Source organism: Haliotis cracherodii, unplaced genomic scaffold, assembly GCF_022045235.1.
Source record: "Haliotis cracherodii isolate W230 unplaced genomic scaffold, xgHalCrac1.p SCAF_8, whole genome shotgun sequence".
NCBI classification, from domain to species: domain Eukaryota; kingdom Metazoa; phylum Mollusca; class Gastropoda; order Lepetellida; family Haliotidae; genus Haliotis; species Haliotis cracherodii.
Window position 1 is genome coordinate 59409898 of NW_027266341.1, and position 14830 is coordinate 59424727.

Here is a 14830-nt window from a genome sequence, read left to right on the forward strand (position 1 = left end):
TCCCCACTGATGTTCTCCCCACTTGTGTTCTCCCCACTGGTGTTCTCCCCACTTGTGTTCTCCCCACTGGTGTTCTCCACACAGGTGTTCTCCACACTGGTGTTCTCCCCACTGATGTTCTCCCCACTTGTGTTCTCCCCACTTGTGTTCTCCACACTGGTGTTCTCCCCACTGGTGTTCTCCACACTTGTGTTCTCCCCACTGATGTTCTCCCCACTTGTGTTCTCCCCACTTGTGTTCTCCCCACTTGTGTTCTCCCCACTGGTGTTCTCCACACAGGTGTTCTCCACACTGGTGTTCTCCACACTGGTGTTCTCCCCACTTGCGTTCTCCCCACTTGTGTTCTCCCCACTTGTGTTCTCCACACTGGTGTTCTCCACACTTGTGTTCTCCACACTGGTGTTCTCCCCACTTGTGTTCTCCCCACTGATGTTCTCCCCACTGATGTTCTCCCCACTTGTGTTCTCCCCACTTGTGTTCTCCCCACTTGCGTTCTCCCCACTTGTGTTCTCCCCACTTGTGTTTTTCCAACTGGTGTTCTCCCCACTTGTGTTCTCCCGACTTGTGTTCTCCCGACTTGTGTTCTCCCCACTGGTGTTCTCCACACTGGTGTTCTCCCCACTGATGTTCTCCCCACTTGTGTTCTCCCCACTTGTGTTCTCCCCACTTGTGTTCTCCCCACTTGTGTTCTCCCCACTTGCGTTCTCCCCACTTGTTCTCCCCACTTGTGTTTTTCCAACTGGTGTTCTCCCCACTTGTGTTCTCCCCACTTGTGTTCTCGCCACTTGTGTTCACCCCACTGATGTACACTGGTGTACTCCTCACCCGTGTACTCCCCACCAGATAGCAATGTGTGTGTGGTGGCAACAGTCTCCTGTGTTTGTTTCCAGACAGAACGAGACATCGGGCGCCCTGGTCCAGGTGTTTCCGGGTCCCGCCGTGGTTGTTCCGGACCAGGTGAAACTAAAGAACTACAACAAGAAGCTTGACTTACCCAAGTCTCATCAGCTGCGGCAGGGGGACACCATCTCTATCACCCTCCACGAAATACAGGTACCCCACAATACTGACTGGACACATCACAGGTACCCCACAATACTGACTGGACCACATCACAAGTACCCCACAATACTGACTGGGCCACATCACAAGTACCCCACAATACTGACTGGGCCATGTCACAGGTGCCCCACAATACTGACTGGACACATCACAGGTACCCCACAATACTGACTGGACCACATCACAAGTACCCCACAATACTGACTGGGCCATGTCACAGGTGCCCCACAATACTGACTGGACACATCACAGGTGCCCCACAATACTTACTGGGCCACGTCACAAGTACCCCACAATACTGACTGGGCCATGTCACAGGTGCCCCACAATACTGACTGGACACATCACAAGTACCCCACAATACTGACTGGGCCATGTCACAGGTGCCCCACAATACTGACTGGGCCATGTCACAGGTGCCCCACAATACTGACTGGACCACGTCACAGGTACCCCACGATACTGACTGGGCCATGTCACAGGTGCCCCACAATACTGACTGGGCCATGTCACAGGTACCCCACAATACTGACTGGACCACGTCACAGGTACCCCACAATACTGACTGGGCCATGTCACAGGTACCCTACAATACTGACTGGGCCATGTCACAGGTACCCCACAATACTGACTGGGCCATGTCACAGGTACCCCACAATACTGACTGGACCATGTCACAAGTACCCCCACAATACTGACATGACAGGTATCTTTCTATATTGACTGGACACATCACAGGTAGCCCTCAATACTGACTGGACCAAGTCACAGGTATACCATAATATTGAACCATATTGTTAGCTGTTGTAACTAGGTTAACTCCCAGTCCTTGTTAGCTGTTGTACATGTAGTCAGGTTAACTCCCAGTCCTTGTCAGCTGTTGTACATGTGGTCAGGTTAACTCCCAGTCCTTGTTAGCTGTTGTACATGTAGTCAGGTTAACTCCCAGTCCTTGTTAGCTGTTGTACACGTAGTCAGGTTCACTCCCAGTCCTTGTCAGCTGTTGTACATGTAGTCAGTTTAACTCCCAGTCCTTGTTAGCTGTTGTACATGTAGTCAGGTTAACTCCCAGTCCTTGTTAGCTGTTGTATCTGTAGTCAGGTTAACTCCCAGTCCTTGTCAGCTGTTGTACATGTAGTCAGGTTAACTCCCAGTCCTTGTTAGCTGTTGTACATGTAGTCAGGTTAACTCCCAGTCCTTGTTAGCTGTTGTATCTGTAGTCAGGTTAACTCCCAGTCTTTGTCAGCTGTTGTACGTGTAGTCAGGTTAACTCCCAGTCCTTGTTAGCTGTTGTACATGTAGTCAGGTTAACTCCCAGTCCTTGTTAGCTGTTGTATCTGTAGTCAGGTTAACTCCCAGTCCTTGTCAGTTGTTGTATGTGTAGTCAGGTTAACTCCCAGTCCTTGTTAGCTGTTGTACATGTAGTCAGGTTAACTCCCAGTCCTTGTTAGCTGTTGTACATGTAGTCAGGTTAACTCCCAGTCCTTGTTAGCTGTTGTATCTGTAGTCAGGTTAACTCCCAGTCCTTGTTAGCTGTTGTATCTGTAGTCAGGTTAACTCCCAGTCCTTGTTAGCTGTTGTACATGTAGTCAGGTTAACTCCCAGTCCTTGTTAGCTGTTGTATCTGTAGTCAGGTTAACTCCCAGTCCTTGTTAGCTGTTGTACACGTAGTCAGGTTAACTCCCAGTCCTTGTTAGCTGTTGTACATGTAGTCAGGTTAACTCCCAGTCCTTGTTAGCTGTTGTACATGTAGTCAGGTTAACTCCCAGTCCTTGTTAGCTGTTGTACACGTAGTCAGGTTAACTCCCAGTCCTTGTTAGCTGTTGTACATGTAGTCAGGTTAACTCCCAGTCCTTGTTAGCTGTTGTACATGTAGTCAGGTTAACTCCCAGTCCTTGTCAGCTGTTGTACATGTAGTCAGGTTAACTCCCAGTCCTTGTTAGCTGTTGTACATGTAGTCAGGTTAACTCCCAGTCCTTGTTAGCTGTTGTACATGTAGTCAGGTTAACTCCCAGTCCTTGTTAGCTGTTGTATCTGTAGTCAGGTTAACTCCCAGTCCTTGTTAGCTGTTGTACATGTAGTCAGGTTAACTCCCAGTCCTTGTTAGCTGCTGTACATGTAGTCAGGTTAACTCCCAGTCCTTGTTAGCTGTTGTACATGTAGTCAGGTTAACTCCCAGTCCTTGTTAGCTGTTGTACATGTAGTCAGGTTAACTCCCAGTCCTTGTTAGCTGTTGTATCTGTAGTCAGGTTAACTCCCAGTCCTTGTCAGCTGTTGTACATGTAGTCAGGTTAACTCCCAGTCCTTGTTAGCTGTTGTACATGTAGTCAGGTTAACTCCCAGTCCTTGTTAGCTGTTGTACATGTAGTCAGGTTAACTCCCAGTCCTTGTTAGCTGTTGTATCTGTAGTCAGGTTAACTCCCAGTCCTTGTCAGCTGTTGTACATGTAGTCAGGTTAACTCCCAGTCCTTGTTAGCTGTTGTACATGTAGTCAGGTTAACTCCCAGTCCTTGTTAGCTGTTGTATCTGTAGTCAGGTTAACTCCCAGTCCTTGTCAGCTGTTGTACATGTAGTCAGGTTAACTCCCAGTCCTTGTCAGCTGTTGTACATGTAGTCAGGTTAACTCCCAGTCCTTGTTAGCTGTTGTACATGTAGTCAGTTTAACTCCCAGTCCTTGTTAGCTGTTGTACATGTAGTCAGGTTAACTCCCAGTCCTTGTCAGCTGTTGTACATGTAGTCAGGTTAACTCCCAGTCCTTGTTAGCTGTTGTACATGTAGTCAGGTTAACTCCCAGTCCTTGTTAGCTGTTGTACATGTAGTCAGGTTAACTCCCAGTCCTTGTTAGCTGTTGTACATGTAGTCAGGTTAACTCCCAGTCCTTGTTAGCTGTTGTACATGTAGTCAGGTTAACTCCCAGTCCTTGTTAGCTGTTGTATCTGTAGTCAGGTTAACTCCCAGTCCTTGTTAGCTGTTGTACATGTAGTCAGGTTAACTCCCAGTCCTTGTTAGCTGTTGTACATGTAGTCAGGTTAACTCCCAGTCCTTGTCAGTTGTTGTACATGTAGTCAGGTTAACTCCCAGTCCTTGTCAGTTGTTGTATGTGTAGTCAGGTTAACTCCCAGTCCTTGTTAGCTGTTGTACATGTGGTCAGGTTAACTCCCAGTCCTTGTTAGCTGTTGTATCTGTAGTCAGGTTAACTCCCAGTCCTTGTTAGCTGTTGTATGTGTAGTCAGGTTAACTCCCAGTCCTTGTTAGCTGTTGTATCTGTAGTCAGGTTAATTCCCAGTCCTTGTTAGCTGTTGTACATGTAGTCAGGTTAACTCCCAGTCCTTGTTAGCTGTTGTACATGTAGTCAGGTTAACTCCCAGTCCTTGTTAGCTGTTGTACATGTAGTCAGGTTAACTCCCAGTCCTTGTCAGCTGTTGTACATGTGGTCAGGTTAACTCCCAGTCCTTGTTAGCTGTTGTATGTGTAGTCAGGTTAACTCCCAGTCCTTGTTAGCTGTTGTACATGTAGTCAGGTTAACTCCCAGTCCTTGTTAGCTGTTGTATCTGTAGTCAGGTTAACTCCCAGTCCTTGTTAGCTGTTGTACATGTAGTCAGGTTAACTCCCAGTCCTTGTTAGCTGTTGTATATGTAGTCAGGTTAACTCCTAATCCTTGTTTCACACAGAGAAACTCCGCACAGCAGCTTGAACTGGAGGTGGAGGAGGAGGAGGTCCTGGAGGTAAAGCCGGTCTACCACACCTTGATCTGCCGCGAGGCCCGCGTATGGCACGACACTGGTATTGTGTGGTGAGTTCAGTCCACTAGGTCACATGACATGGGTATTGTGTGGTGAGTTAAGTCCAGTAGGTCACATGAAATGGGTATTGTGTGGTGAGTTTAGCCCACTAGGTCACATGACATGGGTATTGTGTTGAGTGTTCAGTCAACTAGGTCACATGACATGGGTATTGTGTGGCGAGTTCAGTCCAGCGGGTTGCATGACATGTGTATTGTGTGGTGAGTTCAGTCCAGTAGGTCACATGACATGGGTATTGTGTGGTGAGTTCAGTCCAGTAGGTCACATGACATGGGTATTGTGTGGTGAGTTCAGTCCAGTAGGTCACATGACATGGGTATTGTGTGGTGAGTTCAGTCAACTAGGTCACATGACATGGGTATTGTGTGGTGAGTTCAGTCCAGTAGGTCACATGACATGGGTATTGTGTGGTGAGTTCAGTCAACTAGGTCACATGACATGGGTATCGTGTGGTGAGTTCAGTCAACTAGGTCACATGACATGGGTATCGTGTGGTGAGTTCAGTCCAGTAGGTCACATGACATGGGTATTGTGTGGTGAGTTCAGTCCAGTAGGTCACATGACATGGGTATCGTGTGGTGAGTTCAGACCAGCGGGTTGCATGACATGTGTATTGTGTGGTGAGTTCAGTCAACTAGGTCCTATGACATGGGTATTGTGTGGTGAGTTCAGTCCAGTAGGTCACATGACATGGGTATCGTGTGGTGAGTTCAGTCCAGCGGGTTGCATGACATGGGTATTGTTTCATCAGGTTTTAATGTGTTCTGGGATTTTGAAAACTCACAATATCTGTCATAATTCATATTACCCAGTTGTTCAGCCTCTGTTTCTAGGGAGCTGTTATTGTGTGTTTTGGTGTTCCAGCTACGACTCCACATCTTCAGCAATTCCTGTTGCACAGTTTATAGCAGCACGGCCTCTCACTTCTGAATGCAACAAATTCTCCCTTGGTAAGTAACATTGGCCTTGTCCATACAGTGCAACGAGTTCTCCCTCGGTATGTAACATTGGCCTTGTCCATACAGTGCAACAAGTTCTCCCTCTGTATGTAACATTGGCCTTGTCCATACAGTGCAACAAGTTCTCCCTTGGTATGTAACATTGGAATTGTCCATACAGTGCAACAAGTTCTCCCTTGGTAAGTAACATTGGCCTTGTCCATACAGTGCAACAAGTTCTCCCTTGGTATGTAACATTGGCCTAGTTCGTATAATGCAACAAGTTCTCCCTTGGTATGTAACATTGGCCTAGTTCGTATAATGCAACAAGTTCTCCCTTGGTATGTAACTTTGGCCTAGTTCGTATAATGCAACAAGTTCTCCCTTGGTAAGTAACATTGGCCTAGTTCGTATAATGCAACAAGTTCTCCCTCAGTATGTAACATTGGCCCAGTCCGTACAATGGGTAAATTCAGTAAAGAAATGTCAGGGTTTCACAGTCAAGACATCAAGTTTTTCATGATTACCTTTTACACAGCAAGTTCTGAAGCTTGTACTTTCAGCTTCCATGTTTCAGAGATTATGAACCAAGGTGTGGGTGACTACATCGCTATTGGACTGGTCCACCGACGTTATCGCATGAACCGACAGCCAGGCTGGGACCCATCCTCCATTGGCTTCCATGCTGACGATGGAGGGTAAGGCTAGCTTCACAAACAGCTGTTTCTTTACTTGTCCATGTCACTATCTATCTGAACTAGTATTTGTGTACATCTGTGTCTGTGTCTGTGTCTGTGTGTACCTGTACCGGTGCCTGTGTGTACCTGTACTGATGTCTGTGTTTACCTGTACTGATGCCTGTGTGTACCTGTACTTGTGTCTGTGTGTACCTGTACTGGTATCTGTGTGTACCTGTACTGGTGTCTGTGTTTACCTGTACTTGTGTCTGTGTGTACCTGTACTGGTATCTGTGTGTACCTGTACTTGTGTCTGTGTGTACCTGTACTGGTGTCTGTGTGTACCTGTATTTGTGCCTGTGTGTACCTGTACTGGTGTCTGTGGTACCTGTACTGGTGTCTGTGTGTACCCGTACTGGTGTCTGTGTGTACCTGTACTGGTGTCTGTGTGTACCCGTACTGGTGTCTGTGTGTACCTGTACTGGTGTCTGTGTGTACCTGTATGTGTGCCTGTGTGTACCTGTACTGGTGTTTTGCCTATACCTTAATAAGTGCCTGTGTACACCTATATTGTGTTTTACCAATACCATCATTTCTTATAATTTCCCATTGATGGATGACACTGCGTGGCTGATGTATCCATTTCTTTTTACACATGCAGAGTGTTTGTTGGGTCTGGCTGGCCGTTGAGGCGGACTGAGCGGTGTCATAAAGGAGACATTATGACCTGTGAACTGGATTGGGATGAGCAGAAGGTGTCCTTCTCCAGGAATGATAAAGTGGTCAGTGAAGGGTCATAGGGTTACATGACATCTTTTCTTCCCAAACAAATCCACTGGACACAGCTGCCCAACACATCATATCAACCTGACACATCTGCCCCACAAAACATATCCGTTTGACTTGTATCTGCCCTACCCAACATATCCACCTCACATATCTTGCCCCACACATCTTTACCTTACCTTTCTTGCCCCACACAATTTATTCACCTGAAATTTCTGCAAGATTGTTGTTGAAACATCTTGGATGGCTCTCTAGATTGTTGTTGAAACATGTTGGGTTGGATGGCTCTCTAGATTGTTGTTGAAACATGTTGGGTTGGGTATCAGATTGTTGTTGGAACATGTTGGGTTGGATGGCTGATAGATTGTTGTTGGAACATGTTGGGTTGGATGGCTGATAGATTGTTGCTGGAACATGTTGGGTTGGATGGTAGCTAGATTGTTGTTGGAACATGTTGGGTTGGTTGGCTGCTAGATTGTTGATGAAACATGTTGGGTTGGATGGTAGCTAGATTGTTGTTGGAACATGTTGGGTTGGTTGGCTGCTAGATTGTTGAAGGAACATGTGGATGGTAGCTAGATTGTTGTTGGAACATGTTTGGTTGGATGGTAGCTAGATTGTTGATGAAACATGTTGGGTTGGATGGCTGATAGATTGTTGTTGGAACATGTTGGGTTGGATGGTAGCTAGATTGTTGTTGGAACATGTTGGGTTGGTTGGCTGCTAGATTGTTGAAGGAACATGTGGATGGTAGCTAGATTGTTGATGAAACATGTTGGGTTGGATGGCTGCTAGATTGTTGATGAAACATGTTGGGTTGGATGGTAGCTAGATTGTTGTTGGAACATGTTGGGTTGGTTGGCTGCTAGATTGTTGAAGGAACATGTGGATGGTAGCTAGATTGTTGTTGAAACATGTTGGGTTGGATGGCTGCTAGATTGTTGATGAAACATGTTGGGTTGGATGGCTGATAGATTGTTGTTGGAACATATTGGGTTGGATAGTAGCTAGATTGTTGTTGGAACATGTTGGGTTGGATGGTAGCTAGATTGTTGTTGAAACATGTTGGGTTGGATGGTAGCTTGATTGTTGTTGGAACATGTTGGGTTGGATGGTAGCTAGATTGTTGGAACATGTTGAGTTGGATGGCTGCTAGATTGTTGATGAAACATGTTGGGTTGGATGGTAGCTTGATTGTTGTTGAAACATGTTGGGTTGGATGGCTGATAGATTGTTGGAACATGTTGGGTTGGATGGCTGCTAGATTGTTGATGAAACATGTTGGGTTGGCTGGCTGATAGATTGTTGTTGGAACATGTTGGGTTGGATGGTAGCTTGATTGTTGTTGGAACATGTTGGGTTGGATGGCTGATAGATTGTTGTTGAAACATGTTGGGTTGGATGGTAGCTAGATTGTTGTTGAAACATGTTGGGTTGGATGGTAGCTAGATTGTTGTTGGAACATGTTGGGTTGGATGGTAGCTTGATTGTTGCTGTAACATATTTGGTTGGATGGCTGATAGATTGTTGATGAAACATGTTGGGTTGGATGGTAGCTAGATTGTTGATGAAACATGTTGGGTTGGATGGCTGCTAGATTGTTGATGAAACATGTTGGGTTGGATGGTAGCTAGATTGTTGTTGGAACATGTTTGGTTGGATGGTAGCTAGATTGTTGATGAAACATGTTGGGTTGGATGGTAGCTAGATTGTTGTTGGAACATGTTGGGTTGGATGGCTGCTAGATTGTTGATGAAACATGTTGGGTTGGATGGCTGCTAGATTGTTGATGAAACATGTTGGGTTGGATGGTAGCTAGATTGTTGATGAAACATGTTTGGTTGGATGGCTGCTAGATTGTTGATGAAACATGTTGGGTTGGATGGTAGCTAGATTGTTGTTGGAACATGTTGGGTTGGTTGGCTGCTAGATTGTTGTTGAAACATGTTGGGTTGGATGGCTGCTAGATTGTTGTTGAAACATGTTGGGTTGGATGGTAGCTTGATTGTTGTTGGAACATGTTGGGTTGGATGGTAGCTAGATTGTTGAAACATATTGGGTTGGATGGTAGCTAGATTGTTGCTGGAACATGTTGGGTTGGATGGCTGCTAGATTGTTGTTGGAACATGTTGGGTTGGATGGCTGCTAGATTGTTGCTGGAACATGTTGGGTTGGATGGTAGCTAGATTGTTGCTGGAACATGTTGGGTTGGATGGCTGCTAGATTGTTGCTGGAACATGTTGGGTTGGATGGCTGATAGATTGTTGCTGGAACATGTTGGGTTGGATGGCTGATAGATTGTTGCTGGAACATGTTGGGTTGGATGGTAGCTAGATTGTTGTTGGAACATGTTGGGTTGGGTGGCTGCTAGATTGTTGCTGGAACATGTTGGGTTGGATGGTAGCTAGATTGTTGCTGGAACATGTTGGGTTGGTTGGCTGATAGATTGTTGCTGGAACATGTTGGGTTGGATGGTAGCTAGATTGTTGTTGGAACATGTTGGGTTGGGTGGCTGCTAGATTGTTGCTGGAACATGTTGGGTTGGATGGCTGATAGATTGTTGTTGGAACATGTTGGGTTGGATGGTAGCTAGATTGTTGTTGGAACATGTTTGGTTGGGTGGCTGCTAGATTGTTGCTGGAACATGTTGGGTTGGGAATGAAGTAGGCAATATGGTATCATTGAGGAAGTGCACTTGTTGTAGCTGTTACTCTTGTTCTTTCCCTGTATATAAATGCATACTATAGGTGTTATAGTTATGTCTAGATGATAAACACCTTAATGTACTAACTGTGATGGTGCTGTCACCTATCTCTGTGCTTCAGGTATACACCAGCACCAAGATGCGTGTGCCAACGGGCGGCTTCTTCCCCTGTGTTGGCCTTCACTCTAAAGGGGAGGCGGTCCGTCTGCTGGACCTGGACCCATGGCTGCCACCCAAGGAAGGAGAGGTATGTCATCAGAAGCCTCCGTAGCTCATGTTCTCTTAGGGGCGGTCAGGTAGCCTGGTGGTTAAAGCATTTGCTCGTCATGCCGAAGACCCGGGTTCGATTCCTGACATGGGTACAATGTGTGAAGCCCATTTCTGGTGTCCCCCGCCGTGATATTGCTGGAATATTGCTTAAAGCGGCGTAAAACCGTACTCACTCACTCACTCACTCACTCATGTTCTCTTAGCATGTCAGGTTCTAACACAATGCCCCCTGTACCAATGTACTTCAGTGCCCACCTTATGTTCTCAGATGCCAGTGCTGCCTCCAGCCTTCGACACCTACAAGTATGGCAACCTGTGGATCAGGTATGTTGATCAGCGCCATGACCAGCATGCACTGTTGCCGATAAAGTAGTTCTTCCATTCTGTGCCATTTTGCAAAATGTGTACAATTAAAGATCAAGGAACAAATTATTCCAAATTAAAGGTGAAATGCAACCTCACGTATGTTACATTTATGTATGCATTTTCATAAACATCTTGAACTCACTGTCTCCACCAATGCACAGCAAGTTATTGGGAGTAGATGATATGGTGCTCTGATAAATGCACGATAAATAAATAATCAGGTAATAAGAATCATGTTTTTATTTTCTTCCGTCACTTTAGTCCAGGGCTGAAGTTACCTCTTCAGCGTCAAAAGCAGAATTTGGAAGGGTGGCTAATACTGCATAATCCAAGCAAAGATCTTGTAGGATATGTGGTGAGTATAGATCCTGTAAGATAAGTGGTGGGTATGGATCGTGGAGGATATGTGGTGAGTGTAAATCTTGTAGGATATGTGGTGAGTATAGATCTTGTAGGATATGTGGTGGGTATGGATCTTGTAGGATATGTGGTGTGTGTAGATCTTGTAGGATATGTGGTGAGTGTAGATCCTGTAGGATATGTGGTGAGTGTAGATCCTGTAGGATATGTGGTGAGTGTAGATCTTGTAGGATATGTGGTGAGTATAGATCTTGTAGGATATGTGGTGGGTATGGATCTTGTAGGATATGTGGTGAGTGTAGATCTTGTAGGATATGTGTTGAGTGTAGTTCCTGTAGGATATGTGGTGAGTGTAGATCCTGTAAGATATGTGGTGAGTGTAGATCCTGTAGGATATGTGGTGAGTGTAGATCCTGTAAGATATGTGGTGAGTGTAGATCCTGTAGGATATGTGGTGAATGTAGATCCTGTAGGATATGTGGTGAGTGTAGATCTTGTAGGATATGTGGTGAGTATAGATCTTGTAGGATATGTGGTGGGTATGGATCTTGTAGGATATGTGGTGAGTGTAGATCTTGTAGGATATGTGTTGAGTGTAGTTCCTGTAGGATATGTGGTGAGTGTAGATCCTGTAGGATATGTGGTGAGTGTAGATCCTGTAGGATATGTGGTGAGTGTAGATCCTGTAAGATATGTGGTGAGTGTAGATCCTGTAGGATATGTGGTGAATGTAGATCCTGTAGGATATGTGGTGGGTATAGATCCTGTAGGATATGTGGTGAGTGTAGATCGTGTAGGATATGTTGTGATCGTAGATCCTGTAGGATATGTTGTGAGTATAGATCTTGTAGGATATGTGGTGTGTATAGATCCTGTAGGATATGTGGTGAGTATAGATCTTGTAGGATATGTGGTGGGTATGGATCTTGTAGGATATGTGGTGAGTGTAGATCTTGTAGGATATGTGTTGAGTGTAGTTCCTGTAGGATATGTGGTGAGTGTAGATCCTGTAAGATATGTGGTGAGTGTAGATCCTGTAGGATATGTGGTGGGTGTAGATCGTGTAGGATATGTGGTGAGTGTAAGTTCTTGAAGGCAAGTATTGGTGAATTCAAAATCTGGTAGAATTTTCAAGTCTTAATTCCTCTGTTTTATGTCATCAGTGATTTCCACCGTCATTCTCATCAGTAATCACCACTGTCTAGTGTTGTCACTAGTAGTCTCTGTCTAATGTCAACAGGTGAAGTCCACTCCGGCCTGTATAGATCTGGTCCAACATCTTGATCCAGGCGCCTCTCGCACCATACTTATAGACAAACCTGGAACAGACATGAGTGAGTTACCTAAAACACTATCAGTAATAACTTATTGGGTTTAATGTGTGTCAGAAAAATAATATTTATGATCAATAGATGTTTTCCTTATTCTATCAGCATCATTGATGAAGTTTGATAACATGTTAGGGATTATTAGATAGAATCATGCAGAAATGAAGTGGTCTTGAAAATAATGAGCTAATAAATCAGCTGCTTCTTTGGGGATCATGTGTTTTGTATTACATAGACTGGCTATCTGTTCAGTGAACCTATGTGCGCTCCTGTGTGTTTCAGCGTCAATGACCAAGGTAGCAATTGCCTGGTTTGCTCTGGACTCTGGGAAGATGTACACAGAGACAGAGATAGCTGACATCTACTCTGTCCTCACAGCCGAGAGCTATCACACCCATGTGTAAGTTGTGTCTGTCTGCCTCACACCCATGTGTAAGTTGTGTCTGTCCATCCTCACACCCACATGTAAGTTGTGTCTGTCAGTCCCCACATGGAAGTTGTGTCTGTCAGCCTCACACCCATGTGTAAGTTGTGTCTGTCTGTCCTCACATGTAAGTTGTGTCTGTCAGCCCGACACTCATATGTGTAAGTTGTGTCTGTCTGTCCTCACATGTAAGTTGTGTCTGTCAGCCCCCACATGTAAGTTGTGTCTGTCAGCCCCACACCCATATGAGTAAGTTGTGTCTGTCTGTCCTCACATCCACCTGTAAGTTGTGTCTGTCCGTCCCCACACCAATGTATGTGTTAGTTCTCAATGTATATTTGTGTAACTGTGGTCAACTAATCAAATTCCAGGCTAAAGGTCAAGGTCATAGAAAGCCAAGTGTCAGATGTTACAAGGTTGAAGAGGTCAGCTGAAGGAGAGCCAGACAGACAGGTAGGGAGCCAGACAGACAGGTTCACACTTGTAGGGAGCCACACAGACAGGTACAGACTTGTAGGGAGCCATACAGAGAGGTAGGGAGCCACACAGACAAGTACAGACTTGTAGGAGCCACGTAGAGAGGTAGGGAGCCACACAGACAGGTTCACACTTGTAGGAGCCACGTAGAGAGGTAGGGAGCCACACAGACAGGTACAGACTTGTAGGGAGCCACACAGACAGGTACAGACTTGTAGGGAGCCACACAGACAGGTACAGACTTGTAGGGAGCCACACAGACAGGTACAGACTTGTAGGGAGCCACACAGACAGGTACAGACTTGTAGGGAGCCACACAGACACGTACAGACTTGTAGGGAGCCACACAGACAGGTACAGACTTGTAGGGAGCCACACAGACAAGTACAGACTTGTAGGGAGCCACACAGACAAGTACAGACTTGTAGGGAGCCACACAGACACGTACAGACTTGTAGGGAGCCACACAGACAGGTACAGACTTGTAGAGAGCCACACAGACAAGTACAGACTTGTAGGGAGCCATACAGACAGGTACAGACTTGTAGGGAGCCACACAGACAGGTACAGACTTGTAGGGAGCCATACAGAGAGGAACAGACTTGTAGGGAGCCATACAGAGAGGTAGGGAGCCACACAGACAAGTACAGACTTGTAGGGAGCCACACAGAGAGGAACAGACTTGTAGGGAGCCATACAGAGAGGTAGGGAGCCACACAGACAAGTACAGACTTGTAGGGAGCCACACAGACAGGTACAGACATGTAGGGAGCCATACAGAGAGGTAGGGAGCCACACAGACAAGTACAAACATGTAGGGAGCCACACAGACATGTACAGACTTGTAGGGAGCCACACCAACAGGTACAGACTTGTAGGGAGCCAAACAGACAGGTAAAGACTTGGAGGGAGCCACCATTGAGTGGCTGACAGCCACACTGACAGGTACAGACTTGTAGGGAGCCACACCAACAGGTACAGACTTGTAGGGGGCCACACAGACAGGTACAGACATGTAGGGAGCCACACAGGCAGGAACAGACTTGGAGGGAGCCATACAGAGAGGTAGGGAGCCACACAGACAAGTACAGACTTGTAGGGAGCCACCATCGAGTGGCTAACAGCCACACTGACAGGTACAGACTTGTAGGGAGCCACACCAACAGGTACAGACTTGTAGGGAGCCACACTGACAGGTACAGTCTTGTAGGGAGCCACACAGACAGGTACAGACATGTAGGGAGCCACACAGAAAGGAAAAGACTTGTAGGGAGCCATACAGAGAGGTAGGGATCCACACAGACAAGTACAGACTTGTAGGGAGCCACACCAACAGGTACAGACTTGTAGGGAGCCACACAGACAGGTACAGACTTGTAGGGAGCCACACAGAAAAGTACAGACTTGTAGGGAGCCACACAGACAGGTACAGACATGTAGGGAGCCACACAGACAGGAAAAGACTTGTAGGGAGCCATACAGAGAGGTAGGGATCCACACAGACAGGTACAGACTCATAGGGAGCCACACAGACAGGTACAGACTTGTAGGGAGCCACAACGACAGGTACAGACTCATAGGGAGCCACACAGACAAGTACAGACTTGTAGGGAGCCACAAAGACAGGTACAGACT

At 46.1% G+C, this 14830-nt stretch overlaps 1 protein-coding gene across 1 annotated transcript in view; it reads left to right on the plus strand.

The window, feature by feature from the left end:
- Window positions 1-14830, plus strand: part of LOC139449654 (uncharacterized) — a 99583-nt gene that overhangs the window by 38327 nt on the left and 46426 nt on the right. The window contains exons 26-36 of the mRNA XM_071231134.1: window positions 891-1053; window positions 4734-4855; window positions 5730-5815; window positions 6381-6501; window positions 7142-7262; window positions 10092-10217; window positions 10509-10564; window positions 10868-10961; window positions 12207-12300; window positions 12577-12694; window positions 13090-13171. Coding sequence (XP_071087235.1) covers window positions 891-1053; window positions 4734-4855; window positions 5730-5815; window positions 6381-6501; window positions 7142-7262; window positions 10092-10217; window positions 10509-10564; window positions 10868-10961; window positions 12207-12300; window positions 12577-12694; window positions 13090-13171 — 1183 coding nt within the window. The remainder of the gene's footprint in view (window positions 1-890; window positions 1054-4733; window positions 4856-5729; window positions 5816-6380; window positions 6502-7141; window positions 7263-10091; window positions 10218-10508; window positions 10565-10867; window positions 10962-12206; window positions 12301-12576; window positions 12695-13089; window positions 13172-14830) is intronic.